The 12,162-nt window shown below is 43.1% G+C and overlaps 2 protein-coding genes across 5 annotated transcripts in view; one reads left to right on the top strand and one right to left on the bottom strand.

Moving 5' to 3' along the window:
• The first annotated feature begins 2,251 nt into the window (after nucleotides 1-2,251).
• Nucleotides 2,252-7,471, top strand: LOC125487029 (zinc-binding protein A33-like). Its single transcript, XM_048616887.1, has 5 exons — nucleotides 2,252-2,343; nucleotides 2,424-2,657; nucleotides 3,735-3,757; nucleotides 3,850-4,007; nucleotides 6,028-7,471. Exons 1-5 carry the CDS (start codon nucleotides 2,275-2,277, stop codon nucleotides 6,567-6,569), a joined length of 1,026 nt encoding a protein of 341 aa, XP_048472844.1. The 5' UTR covers nucleotides 2,252-2,274; the 3' UTR covers nucleotides 6,570-7,471.
• Nucleotides 7,472-9,097: 1,626 nt separating this feature from the next.
• Nucleotides 9,098-12,162, bottom strand: part of LOC109924684 — a 139,816-nt gene continuing 136,751 nt past the window's right edge. For 3 of the 4 annotated variants that reach the window (XM_048616865.1, XM_048616866.1, XM_048616867.1), the window contains one exon: nucleotides 9,098-11,233. In XM_048616865.1, coding sequence (XP_048472822.1) covers nucleotides 11,160-11,233 — 74 coding nt within the window. In that variant the 3' untranslated portion in view covers nucleotides 9,098-11,159. The remainder of the gene's footprint in view (nucleotides 11,234-12,162) is intronic. The other variant, XR_007265601.1, reaches the window with a different exon arrangement.

Genomic DNA, 12,162 nt, shown 5'->3' with positions numbered 1-12,162 from the left:
TTAATGGGCTGGGGCTGGACCACGGCAGAGAAAATACAATGGCCTGATGTGCCATGCTGGGGTCATGGTCCAGACGAAGTTAGGAGGAAGTATCTGAGAGCTGGCGCTCGGCCTCTGCAATTTAGAGGTCAGTGAGCCAGACGACAACAGCATCACTGTTATCCGCATGCTTAATAAAAAAGTCAGGGTTAGACCTAAGCGAACGGAGTGCAGTCATTTCAGGAGGAGATAGGTTGGATTTGGCGAGGTGGGGAGAAAAATTGAGGAGATCAATATCATGTTGACAGTTCTCAATGAACAGATCGAGTACAGATAAAAGGGCAGAGGGAGGGGTCCAAGTGGAGGGAGAGTGTTGGAACTGAGTGAAGGGGTCTGTGAGATGAGGAGAAGATTCTTTTCCAAAGAAATGGACACAGAGGTGAAAATGGGGGAAGAAGAGTTTGATGTCATGTCGTGCCCGAATTTCGTTAAGGTGGGAATGCAGAAGAATAATGCTGAGACCTTTATTAAGTACAGAACGTTCAGTATTGGAGAATGGAAAGTCAGGTGGGATTGTGAATACCCAACAGGAGGTGGGGTTGGGAGAGGGGATGGAGTCAGAGAGAAGGCGAGGGAAGGGGGGTTCAAGAGGGCCATGGGTATCTTTGACTTTTGCATCTTGTGGGCTTTTATGCCTGAAAGGAAATGTTTCTTGTTAGCATGGCGAATAAGCCAGAGGATGAAGTGGAACTGCGGAGTGGCCAGCCCTGAGCCAGCGTGTTGCGATGCTGTTGGAGAGAGAGGTCGAGAGTGTGCATGTGATGCTGCATGGCACAGAATGTGGATCTCAGGATATGGCGGGAGCAGCTGTTCTATGGAACATTGAATGTCACAGAAATACCTGTGATCCTGGGAGGATTCAAAACATGAGGGATGAAACTTGAGTTGGAATCCACGTGGAATGAGTCTGAGCCAGAGGCAGTCACTGAGGAATGTTAGAGATAGTAGGAACTGCAGATGCTGGAGAATCCGAGACAACAAGGTGCAGGGCTGGATGAACACAGCAGGCCGAGCAGCATCATAGGAGCAGAGAGGCTGACGTTTCGGGCCTAGACCTTCATCTGAGGAATGTTGTATGTCTGTGAAAATGACTTTCAGTAAATACTTGGTTAATCACCAGGAATATTGCATGTTTTGAAAAGCATGAAGGTAGACAAGTCACGAGGACCTAAGCGGTTCACTCCCAAAATAATAAGGGATGTGAGGGGGGGAAATTGTTGGGACCTTGTACAAATTCTTTGTATCCTGTTTAGTTACAGGCAAGGTCCCGGAGGGCTGGAGAACAGCCAATGTTGTTTCTTTGTTTAAGAAGGGCAACAAGGATAATCAGGGAAATCACAGGCCGGAGAGTCTTACATCAATGGTGGGGAAATGAAGATTCCTAGGGAAAGGATGCACTCACGTTTGGAGAAATTTGGACTTATTAGCGGTCGGCTTTGTGTGGGGGAGGTCAGGTCTCACCAAAATTGATTGAGTTTTTGACAAAGTGACAATTGATGAGGGCAGAGGAAGTTGTCAACATGGATGTTAGTAAGGCCTTTGACAAGGTCCCTGACGGCAGGCTGATACAAAGGTGAACTGCCATTGTTACATGGTCTGGCCTAAATGTGACTCCAGAACCACAACAATCTGTTTGCCTCTTAACTGGACAACAAATGCTGGCCTTGTCAGTGGTGCCCTGGTCTCATGAATGAATTAGAAAAAAGTTTTGCACTGGGTCCCCAGCCCCTCTGTTCCCCTCTCTTCTCCTCAACCTTAGTCAAAAGTATTGAAAAATATTCCAACCACTTTTAAGTTCTGCAGACATGAAATGGTAACTGTTCTTCTGTCTCTACAAATGCTGCCATATCTGCCGAATTTCTCCAACATTCTGTGTTTGTTGCTAAAAGTTTAGCCTGTGCCTACTTTAGAGGTTGAGGTGAATCCCCACTTAACACCCAAGTTCTGCATATAATCAGTTATAAACAACATGTCTGACCTATTCAGTCTATTCATCTGTTTTATGTAATAGTTATTGGTGTTTATAGATCAATCAGTTATTGGTTTGGACCTATCCCTGGTCTCAATGAAGACTTTTCATTCTGCTTTTACAAAGAGAGGTCTCCCAGAAATGTAACGAGTAACATTCTCCTCACTGCTGCCCTCACACTTTGTAATATAACAACAGACATTGCAATATATTATAGTGAGATCTGATTGCATTTATAGGACCAGCTAAAAGCACCTTTGGATTCCATGGAGGAGGAAAAGAAAAGGAAGAGTGAATTAAAACAACAGCAGGAGGGGAAGATTTCAGAACTGGATGTGAGTATGATTTTGGTTCCCCTTAAACACAGTAAACCTTTAGCAACCTGCTGTTTCAATGATTTCTCTCACCATCTCAGGAACTCTCTGTGTCGCTGGAACAAGACATCTCCACCCAGTTCGCTAAAATCCGCCAATATCTTGATGAGAAAGAGAAACATTTAATGGAAAGGCTGAGGAAACAAAAGCAGGTGGATCTGCGACTGATGGAAGAAAATATGAAAAAAATCGAAGTGGAAGTCGTGTCACTTGACGAAAAGATAGGGAACCTTCGTGTAGACATTGAGCAGCAAGATGGAATCGCTTTTCTCAAGGTGATCCTTTATACCCAATCCCCAAGCTGTAAACAGTGCTTTATAATTGAGCTCAAACTCCATAACTGAGGACATCTAGGATTGAGAATATTGTCACATACTGTCAGTACATCACACTGCTGGCAGTATAACTGCAGGGAAGGAAGTGGGAGGGCAGACGCGACCTGCATCAACATCAAACTGCGATTTGAGAGACTGAGTAGATTGGGATTATATTCATTGGAATTCAGAAGATTGAGGGGGGATCTTATAGAAACATATAAAATTATGAAGGGAATATATAAGAAAGAAGTAGAGAAGATGTTTCCACTGGCAGGTGAAGCTAGGACAAGAGGGCATAGCCTCAAGATTAGAGGGAGCAGATTTAGGACTGAATTGAGACGGAATTTCTTCACCCAGAGGGTTGTTAATCTATGGAATTCCTTGCCCAGTGAAGTAGTTGACGCTACTTCAGTAAACGTTTTTTAAAAAAAGGTAGATTTTTTTTGAACAATAAAGGAATTAAGGGATATGGTGAGAACGCGGGTAAGTGGATCTGAGTCCATGAAAAGATCAGCCATGATCTTGTTGAATGGCGGAGCAGGCTCGAAGGGCCAGACGGCCTACTCCTGCTCCTAGTTCTTATGTTCTTATGTTCTTGATGCAGCAATCGACAATCCTTCAGAGTAGAAGGTGGTAATGGTGGTGACAGTGGGTGAGGTTGAGGGGGGACGGGAGAAGATCAGAGGAAGTGAGACCCAAACATGGAAAGGTGGAAACTCTTCTCACGATGCTGAAGAAGGTGTAATTGTCAACAGTTCAGGGCTACGCAGACTAGAGGCAACCTCTGAGTCACTGAACAAATAGGAACCAGAAATAAAAGGATCTGATCAGTGACCCTTCAGCAATAGAAGTCCTGTTGAGTGTGTCTGTTACAGTGTGGGGGTGTTGAGGTGGTCCACAGTGACTGACGTCATATTGCATTACTGGAACCTGAGAAAATTTCCTCTACCTTGCTTTACATTTAACTGAGAGTGCCCCTTGTATATAGAGCATATTCTAAACATAATAACATATTTCTGTTTCTCTGTTCTACAGGAACTACAACGTTTGAGAGAAAGGCAAGTATCCAAACCAAACCCTCATGCGATTTTACTCTGTGATCCCAGTTTGTATCCAGCAGCAAGTGACTATATCAATTCCATTTAAACAGGTACCTGGACAAAGGGGAGGAAGGAGAAAATGGAGAAGAAGATTCACAAAGCCGTGAAGATGAAAAAATACTGACACTTCCAAGAAGGAAGTATTTGGACTTCCAAGGCCCGTTACTCTACATAACGTGGAAGCAAATGAAACAGATCATCTCTCCAGGTTTGATTTGTTTTGAATTATTGTTGTCACATGGACCTAAGTACAGTGATAAGTTTTGCTTTGTGAGCAGTACAGGCAGATCTTAGCAAACAAAGACTCACAAATCGTAGTGTGCTTAGACAGAATGAGACACATATGTTACAACTGCACAGGAGGTGCACAAAGCAAGAACAACATTAGATTTGAAATTCGGGTGGTCCATTCAGCAGTCTAATAACAGCAGAGAAGGAACTGTTCTTGAAAATATTGGTACGTGTGTTCAAGCTTCTGTATCTTCTGCTTGTCAGAAGTTGTAGGAGAGCATTACTGGGGGTGGGAGGGGTCATTAATGATGTTGGCAGCCTTTCCATGGCAACAAGAAGATTAGATGAAGTCCATGGATGGGAAGTTGGCTTTCGTGATGGTCTGGGCTGTGTTCACAACTTTCTTATGGTCCTGGTCAGAGTAGTTGCCGTATCAGGCCGGTATGCGTTCGGATAGAATGCTTTGTATGGTGTATCTGCAAAAGTTGGTGAAGGTGCTTATGGACATGCCAAACTTCTTAAGCCACCTGAGGAAGAAGAGACATTGTTGTGCCTTCTTCACCGTCGCATCTACGTGGGTGGTCTAGGAGAGATTATTGGCTATCATGACTCCCAGGAAATACATGCTCTCCACTGTCTCTACTTCAGCTCTGCTGATGTAAATAGGGATGTGTCCTCCTCCTTTCTTCCTGAAGTCAGTGATCAGTTCTTTTGTTTTGCCTACATTGAGTGTAAGAAACTCTACAGCATTGTGTCCAATCTCTTGGAGAGTTTGCTTCTTCGCACTCTCATAACTGCTGCCTTTTATTAACAGTAGTGGGCATCAGCCTTTGAAATCTCACTTAAGGGACAATTGTGTAAGTGACGCAGGCATGAAGGAATCTTGGCATCATCTTACTTGATATTTAGACACAGACTTACCTCTAAGTCTGACTGGACAGTGATCAGACTTTGGACTGCTGGCTGACTGTGTTCCTCTCTGACCCAGGAATCCAAACATTGAACATAACAACAAGAGGAAGCCCATTTTACCTCACTTAAGCCTGTTTAGCCATTCAATATGAGTGTGGCTGACCTTGCATCAAATTATGTACTTGTCCCATCTCTACATAAACCTTAAGGTTAAACATGAGCTGTCAATCTCAGCTTTAAAATTAGAAATGAGACTTGATTTGACATAGACCATTGCAAATAATTTTCACTTTAGAATATGATCCCTTTCTGTTATAATATAATTTTCATTGTTGGGCTTCATCAAAGTGAGAGATAAGCAGCCCCCTGAGATATCCAAAAGATGGAAGAATTTTCAATCACCAAGTGTTGCTCATCTCTCACAAACTACTGACTCCTTGATTGCAGGCAGTACCAGAGACACTTGAAATGTGATGTTGAGGATAGCAGCCAAGAGTGACAAGAGTCCGACTGAACAAAATGTGCAGGGAATGTGCCCATGTCTGCCCTGTGACAATGTTAGAAATAAAGACCAATTAATTAAACAAAAAGGTCTGTTTGTAGATATTTGTGATTGGTCTGTTCAGAGATGTTATGAGACATCTCAGCTGTAGGTGGGCTTGAACCTTGAGCTTCTGGCACAAAGGTTGGGAGACAGTCCCACCAGAATCCTGTGCAGGTCCCTTTAAGGCTTCAGAATTGATGGAGAGAAGATAATGCGTTGAAGCTTTGATCCATCAAGGCACAGTGGTAGTGGTCCTGCTTGTAAGTCAGGAGGCCTGGGTTCAAGTCACACCCACTTCAGAGGTGTGTCATATCTGGACGGGTCGATTAAGGAAGAGAAAAGCTTGGCTCCATACAAGGGCCCTTGAGGTGTAATGGAAGCATTCTTTCATTACTGTATACTGTACCTACTCTGTAATACTTACTAATGCTGAATTTATGGACAGGATATGATTCCAGTTTTGTAGACATCAGGGAGTAATTTGTGTCCATCCATGTTCCTCAGTAAAATATTTAACATGATGTTTATTTTACTTTGCCAGTTCCAGCCTCACTGACCCTGGATCCAAACACAGCACATTGTAAGCTCTTCCTGTCGAAAGATCTGACCAGAGTGAGAACCAGTGACAGCATGGTAGAGCTTCCTAACAATCCGCAGAGATTTGACGCAATTCCATGTGTGCTGGGATCACAGGGGTTCACGTCAGGGAAACACTACTGGGAGGTGGAGGTGGGGAACAAGACTGATTGGGTATTGGGTGTGGCTGGAGAATCATCCAATAGGAAAGGAAACTTGTCCCTCGGACCGGAATACGGTTACTGGACTGTGTGGCTTAACAGTCGAAAAAAATATATAGCTACTGATCGCATGTTTGTCCAACTGACTCCGAGTGTGAAGCCTGGGACCATTGGAGTTTACTTGGACTATGAAGGAGGACAGGTGAGCTTTTACAATGCTGACAATATGTCCATTCTCTACATGTTCACTGACACATTCACTGAGAAACTCTTTCCTTTCTTCTGTCCTGGATTGTGTGAGGGTACAAGTTGTGCTCCTCTTGTACTGCGTCATATTGAACTGTAGAAGTAAATTATAGATAGGCTCAAAGTGTGGGGAGAATGTGACCACAGCTGGGTGAATATTCCACATATCACAAGTAACTATTGAGGTTCATCTAGAAACAGCACCAAGAAAAGGAACAAAAACCAAGAACATTGGCTTTGCAGCCCTGACGTGTTAGAGTATGAGGTCTAAAACAAGCAAAGAAACCTTCCATTACCACCTATGTCCATCCCATAGCTGCCAAATTAGTATTCTTCTATGCTAAACATTGCTTTGGTGGCAAGTGTACAGTATACACTCTGGATGAGGAACTTCAATGCCAATCACCTACAGCTCAGCAGCACCACTCTTGACCTGTGCTGACTATACCCTGAAGGACTATCTGCAGGTGCGGCTGTTGCAGATGTATCTGTTCATAAAATAGTTGTTTTGACGGCTGCACAGACCTAGTCTTTACAGTGAGAGTACTGCTCATAGTTCTATGGCACTACAACTAAACATTCAGAACAAATCTGGAAACTCAACGTTGTGGATAGTTGAGGTGCTGTGGGCCATCAGCATCTGCAAAATTGTATTTGACCACAATCTATTACTTCATGGGCATATGCTAGGATAGGCTAAAGGCATGTCGCAAAGTGAGGTTCTAGCCTAGTGAAGCTACAACAACAAAAGAAGCAGAAGTTGCCTGAAAAGCTCAGCAGGTCTGGCAGCATCCATGAAGAAAAATCTGAGTTAACGTTTCGGTTCCAGTGACGCTTCATCAGACCTGAAACAATACTCAATTTATTGTTTAACAATCAGACCGCTGTTTAATTCTTTGGAAATGTCAAGTAATAAGAGTAATTAATTAATTACCCTGATATATTCTGAATTGTAATCAGTGCAGGACATTAATAATAATAAAATAACTAACTTATGTTCTAGTTTTAAGGCTGTTTGGAATTTTTAAATTATATTCTTGCTATTTTAACTAACTTGCGCCAAACACCAGCAGTCACTCCAGAACTTCACAAGAAAAAGCAGTTTTCATAGTAACAGCAAACAAATTCTGAGTTTGGTACAGCGTAGGGGCCAATAAACAGAAGCATTCCTATCCAAGAAGTTTTAACAGTGCCCAGGGGTGGAGAACCTGATCAGTGGCTCACTATAGAAGCAGGAGCTACAGCCCAAGGATACAGTCACCAATTGCTGATTTATAACTGTACAGTTAGGCCATATTCATAAGTCAAGTTCTGTCCTTTTTGTGTCTTGAATGCAAGCCCCTTCTCTCCTGAACGGCATGTGTTGAGCTTCATCAGTTAGTGTTGGAAGGCTGGTCAATTGTTGGATGCATCTTTGGCATTCAATGACCAAAATCTGGAATTAGATGCTCTTTGAGTATTAGCCCAATGGTGACACATTCAATAATAATCCATTGGGTTCACTGATGTGTTTTAGGGAGGGAAATCCTAATCTGCCTTCGATGTGACTCCAGAATCACATCAATTAAAACATGGTATAAATAGTTAGCTCTCAAAGTGATGGGGATGGGAAGCTGACACACATTTAGGAACCTGCCTTCTGTGGTCTGTGCCTCCATAAGATTCATGTGCAAAGTATCAGGCAAATGAAGAGATATTTAAAATTACGAGAATAAAAAAAACTCCATAAGGTAACACACATAAAAGGTCAGTCTTTTGGCCATTAAACCAAAGTTAAGTCACAACAGAGATCTGGCCTGGGAGGTGGCGTGGAAATGTATCCACCTATATTTATTGGAAAATGGATTTCAGAGAGGTTGCAAACACACTACAATGGATGTGTGATGGTGGCTCGAGGATACCAACCATGACAGCAGACTTAATGGCAGAAGCAGCAGTAGTATGATACATCAATCTACAATAAATGCCCATGAATATTCATATAGAGTGATACTTTGCTGCTGTGATTTCATTAACGTCTGGGGTCATGTTAAATTTCCTTGTGTTAAAATGGGGTCACACTGGGAAACAGTACTGTAGTAGAGAGATGACACCAAACCAGCTATTTTTGCAGCAAGTGGTTAGCGCTGCTGCCTCACAGCGCCAGGGGCCAGAGTTCGATTCTACCCTCAGGCGACTGTGTGTGTGTGGAGTTTGCACATTCTCCCCGTGTCTGCATGGGTTTCCTCTAGATGCTCCGGGTTTCCTCCCACAGTCCAATGATGTGCAGGCTCGGTGAATTGGCCATGCTAAATTGCCCATCGTGTTCAGGGATGTGTAGGTTAGTTGGGTTATAGGGGGATGTGTCTGGGTGGGATGCTCCGAGGGTCGGTGTTGACTTGTTGAGCCGAAGGGCCTGTTTCCACACTGTAAGGATTCTAAGATTCAATTAGTGCTGAATTTGTGTCACAACCCAATGAAGATACCAGGAATTTTTTTTATTGGACTAACGTTCCATTGGCCACAGACAGTTTGGCAGTTTACACAAATCTCTGTTTGATATCACTGATTGTCCTGTATACAGCAATAGCCAGCCGTTCCCACAACTCGAATAGGAATTAGACTTAAAACAACAAATTCAGCCTTCACTTGAAAAGAAAAGGAGCCTTTATTGTACAGAAAGCACTCTCTAGATGAGCTTCACTACATTGTTAAAAAGTGTGATCAATTCACAATCACATCGGACCTTTCACACACTAAAGAAGTTAATTCTAACGGTGGTATACGTAGAGCTATCTCAACATTGTTGGAAAAATGCTTGTGGATCCAAAAAGACCTTATGTATTATTCAAAATTTTATTCACGTGAGAATCAATCAGGTACATTGATCAGCAAGAACTAGCCATTGCACAGAGATCTGAGAAAAATCTCAACAATTTAGACTCAACTGCCTGGCAAGAAAAGCAATGAAGGCAAATGAAGGCACAGAGAATGCCAGAAATTCAGAAGAACTGGTCAGCTGAAGATAAAAGCAAAAATAATGCAGATGCAGAGCTGAAATTAAAACAGAAGGTGCTGGAGAAACTCAGCAGGTTTGACAGCATGTGAGGAGAGAAATAGAGTTAACATTTGGAGTCCAATGATCTCCTTTGTAACACACTCTGAAGAACTGAGTTCTGAAGAAGAGTCATATTGGATTCAAAACGTTAACTGTTTCTCTCTTTCTCTACAGATGCTACCAAGCCTGTTGAATTTCCCCAACACTTTCTGCCTTTAGGTCAGAAATTGAAAGTGAAGAAAGGGAGAACGAGAAAGTAGAAAAGGAGTATGAAGGTATGAGGGAAGGGAGAGACTGCACAAGGGAGAAAGGAAGCAAGAGAAAAGAAGATGGAAGCGACAGAGAGAGAAAGATCAAAGGGATGGAGAGATCGAGAGGGGATGAGTGAGTGAGAGACAGGGAGGGAGAGAGTGAATGAGAGAGAGTGGGGAGCGAGAGAGCAAACAATGCAGTGTTTGTCCCCTTAGGACAGGCACAAGTGATGGTTGGGAATCTGTAATCCGATTTAGCAGTGAAGTCGGAATCCTCAATCCTTGACCGAGAATTGAACATACTGTAAACTGAGTTGACACCGAACTTGAGTGTCCATTCTTAAGTAATTTTATAAAATAGTTTCTATTGATCCCAATTGAGAAAGAATCTGTCGAATGCGATGAAGGGTTAAACAAGGGCTAACTGCCATAATCTCTCTGCTCTTTACAGGCACTGCATGCCTCCTAACTTTTCAGTTTTTACCTAAAGGATGTTTTAAACCTCTGATTTCTCATACTGACCTGATAAGGTCACTGCAAAGAATATTGCATGATCCCTACTGATCAGGAAAGTCCCAAACTCCATTTATGGCCTTGCAATAAATGGGTTGTCTTTAACCAGTAAACCCACTTTTTCTTTTGGGGAGTGGTTTAATCATTTGTAAGTAACGACAGGCTGGCATGAGGGTAGGAAGAAATCAGTTACCTCACTGCCCAACAATCCCTGCTGATCTCATGAGGGGCTGAATGGCTTTATACTGTTCCTGCTTCAGTCACAGGCATTATCAGATGGCACCCTCTCCATTCATCCATCCAGACGTGTATCCAGGCCACTTAGCGATGATAGGTGCTTGTGACTAGAAATAAGGAAGTGTTAGTACCTGTGAAACAGTTTGGACAAATCTATCTTGCCCATCAATGCTCTTGTCAGAAACTTACCAATGGTATAGGAACACTGTCAACTTCAACAAGGCTCTCTGCCCACTCGCTCTGCAAATGCTGCTTTTTGGGGATTAAAAATACGCTGCTCTCGTCTCCTTCCTCTCACGTTACATTTAGACTCTCATCCTTTGGGAGTTAAACACCTTACCAATGGGAACAAACTGGCAATTCCCTTCACAAATCTTGGCAGGTTTCACCAGGATCGCCACAAAATCTCTTGCTTGTTCACAGCATGCTTAATTCAACTGACCTTCAGGCCTACAAATGAATTAACTTCACAGTCAAACCAAAGGCCCAGTGAGCTAGCTCGTGTGCAGTGGTGATCACGGGTGAGTGTGTCTGCGGGTGAGTATATGTATCTGATACATCTGTACACATTCTGAAGCTGGATCCGAGTAAGGGCAATCCATCCTGGTGAACGTGAAGAGTTTCTCTTGTCCTACATGGGCTGGGTTTACGATCAGTTCTGATTTGTATTGTCAACCTCAACTGGCATGTTGTTGGGTGTTGGTGATCTCTCTTCTGGATGAGTCACTGAAAATAAAGCAGCAAACTCCCATGAGTAATGTTAGAGGTCAAATATATTAACAAAAACAACTTGTAGATACATTCAGCTACAAACATTAATAATGGTCAAGCATGGTGACAGGGTAAAGGGGCACTTAGCAACTAGCAGTACAAAGCGTGCATGGCACTGGTGGCAAAAAGCATGATAACAAATAGTGATATAGTCCATGACAATACCTGGCAACAAGAGGCCACAACCAGTGACGGTGCGCACATGTGGCAACAATTGATAATGTTGGACGTGGCAAATAAAGGACAATAAGAGGACATGGTAGTAACCAGTGACAGATGGCTCATGCAACACAATGGGCAACACAACAAACAATGACGGAAAATGCAATAGCAACAGAGGCCATGGGTGGCATTAAGCGAAGACCATGGATTTTCACAATAATACATTATGTAATAAAGCCTCTGTTTTCCTTTGTGATGTCTTTTGATACAAATGAATTTGGCTCACCCTCATAATTTTTCTCTTCTCGGAGTCTGATTTATTAACTATCTCCCTCCTTCCTATCTTAAATGTCCATATCACTTTTATCTTCTCATGTCATTTCCCTGCTAATAACAGCGGCAAAAATCATTATTTAATATTCGAGATAGTAGGAACTGCAGATGCTGGAGAGACAACAAGGTGCAGGGCTGGATGAACACAGCAGGCCAAGCAGCATCATAGGAGCAGAGAGGCTGACGTTTCGGGCCTAGACCCTTCATCAGAAAAGGGGGAGGGGAAGGGGGTTCTGAAACAAATAGGGAGAGAGTGGGAGGTGGATAGAAGGTGGATAGAGGAGAGGATAGGTGGAGAGGAAACAAACAGGTCAAAGAGGCGGGGATGGAGCCAGTAAAGGTGAGTGTAGGTGGGGAGTTAGGAAGGGGATAGGTCAGTCCAGGGAGGA

The sequence above is a fragment of the Rhincodon typus genome, chromosome 35 (genome assembly GCF_021869965.1).
Source record: "Rhincodon typus isolate 14 chromosome 35, sRhiTyp1.1, whole genome shotgun sequence".
In the NCBI taxonomy this organism is placed as follows: Eukaryota; Metazoa; Chordata; class Chondrichthyes; order Orectolobiformes; family Rhincodontidae; genus Rhincodon; species Rhincodon typus.
This window is presented reverse-complemented; position numbering and strand designations above follow the sequence as displayed.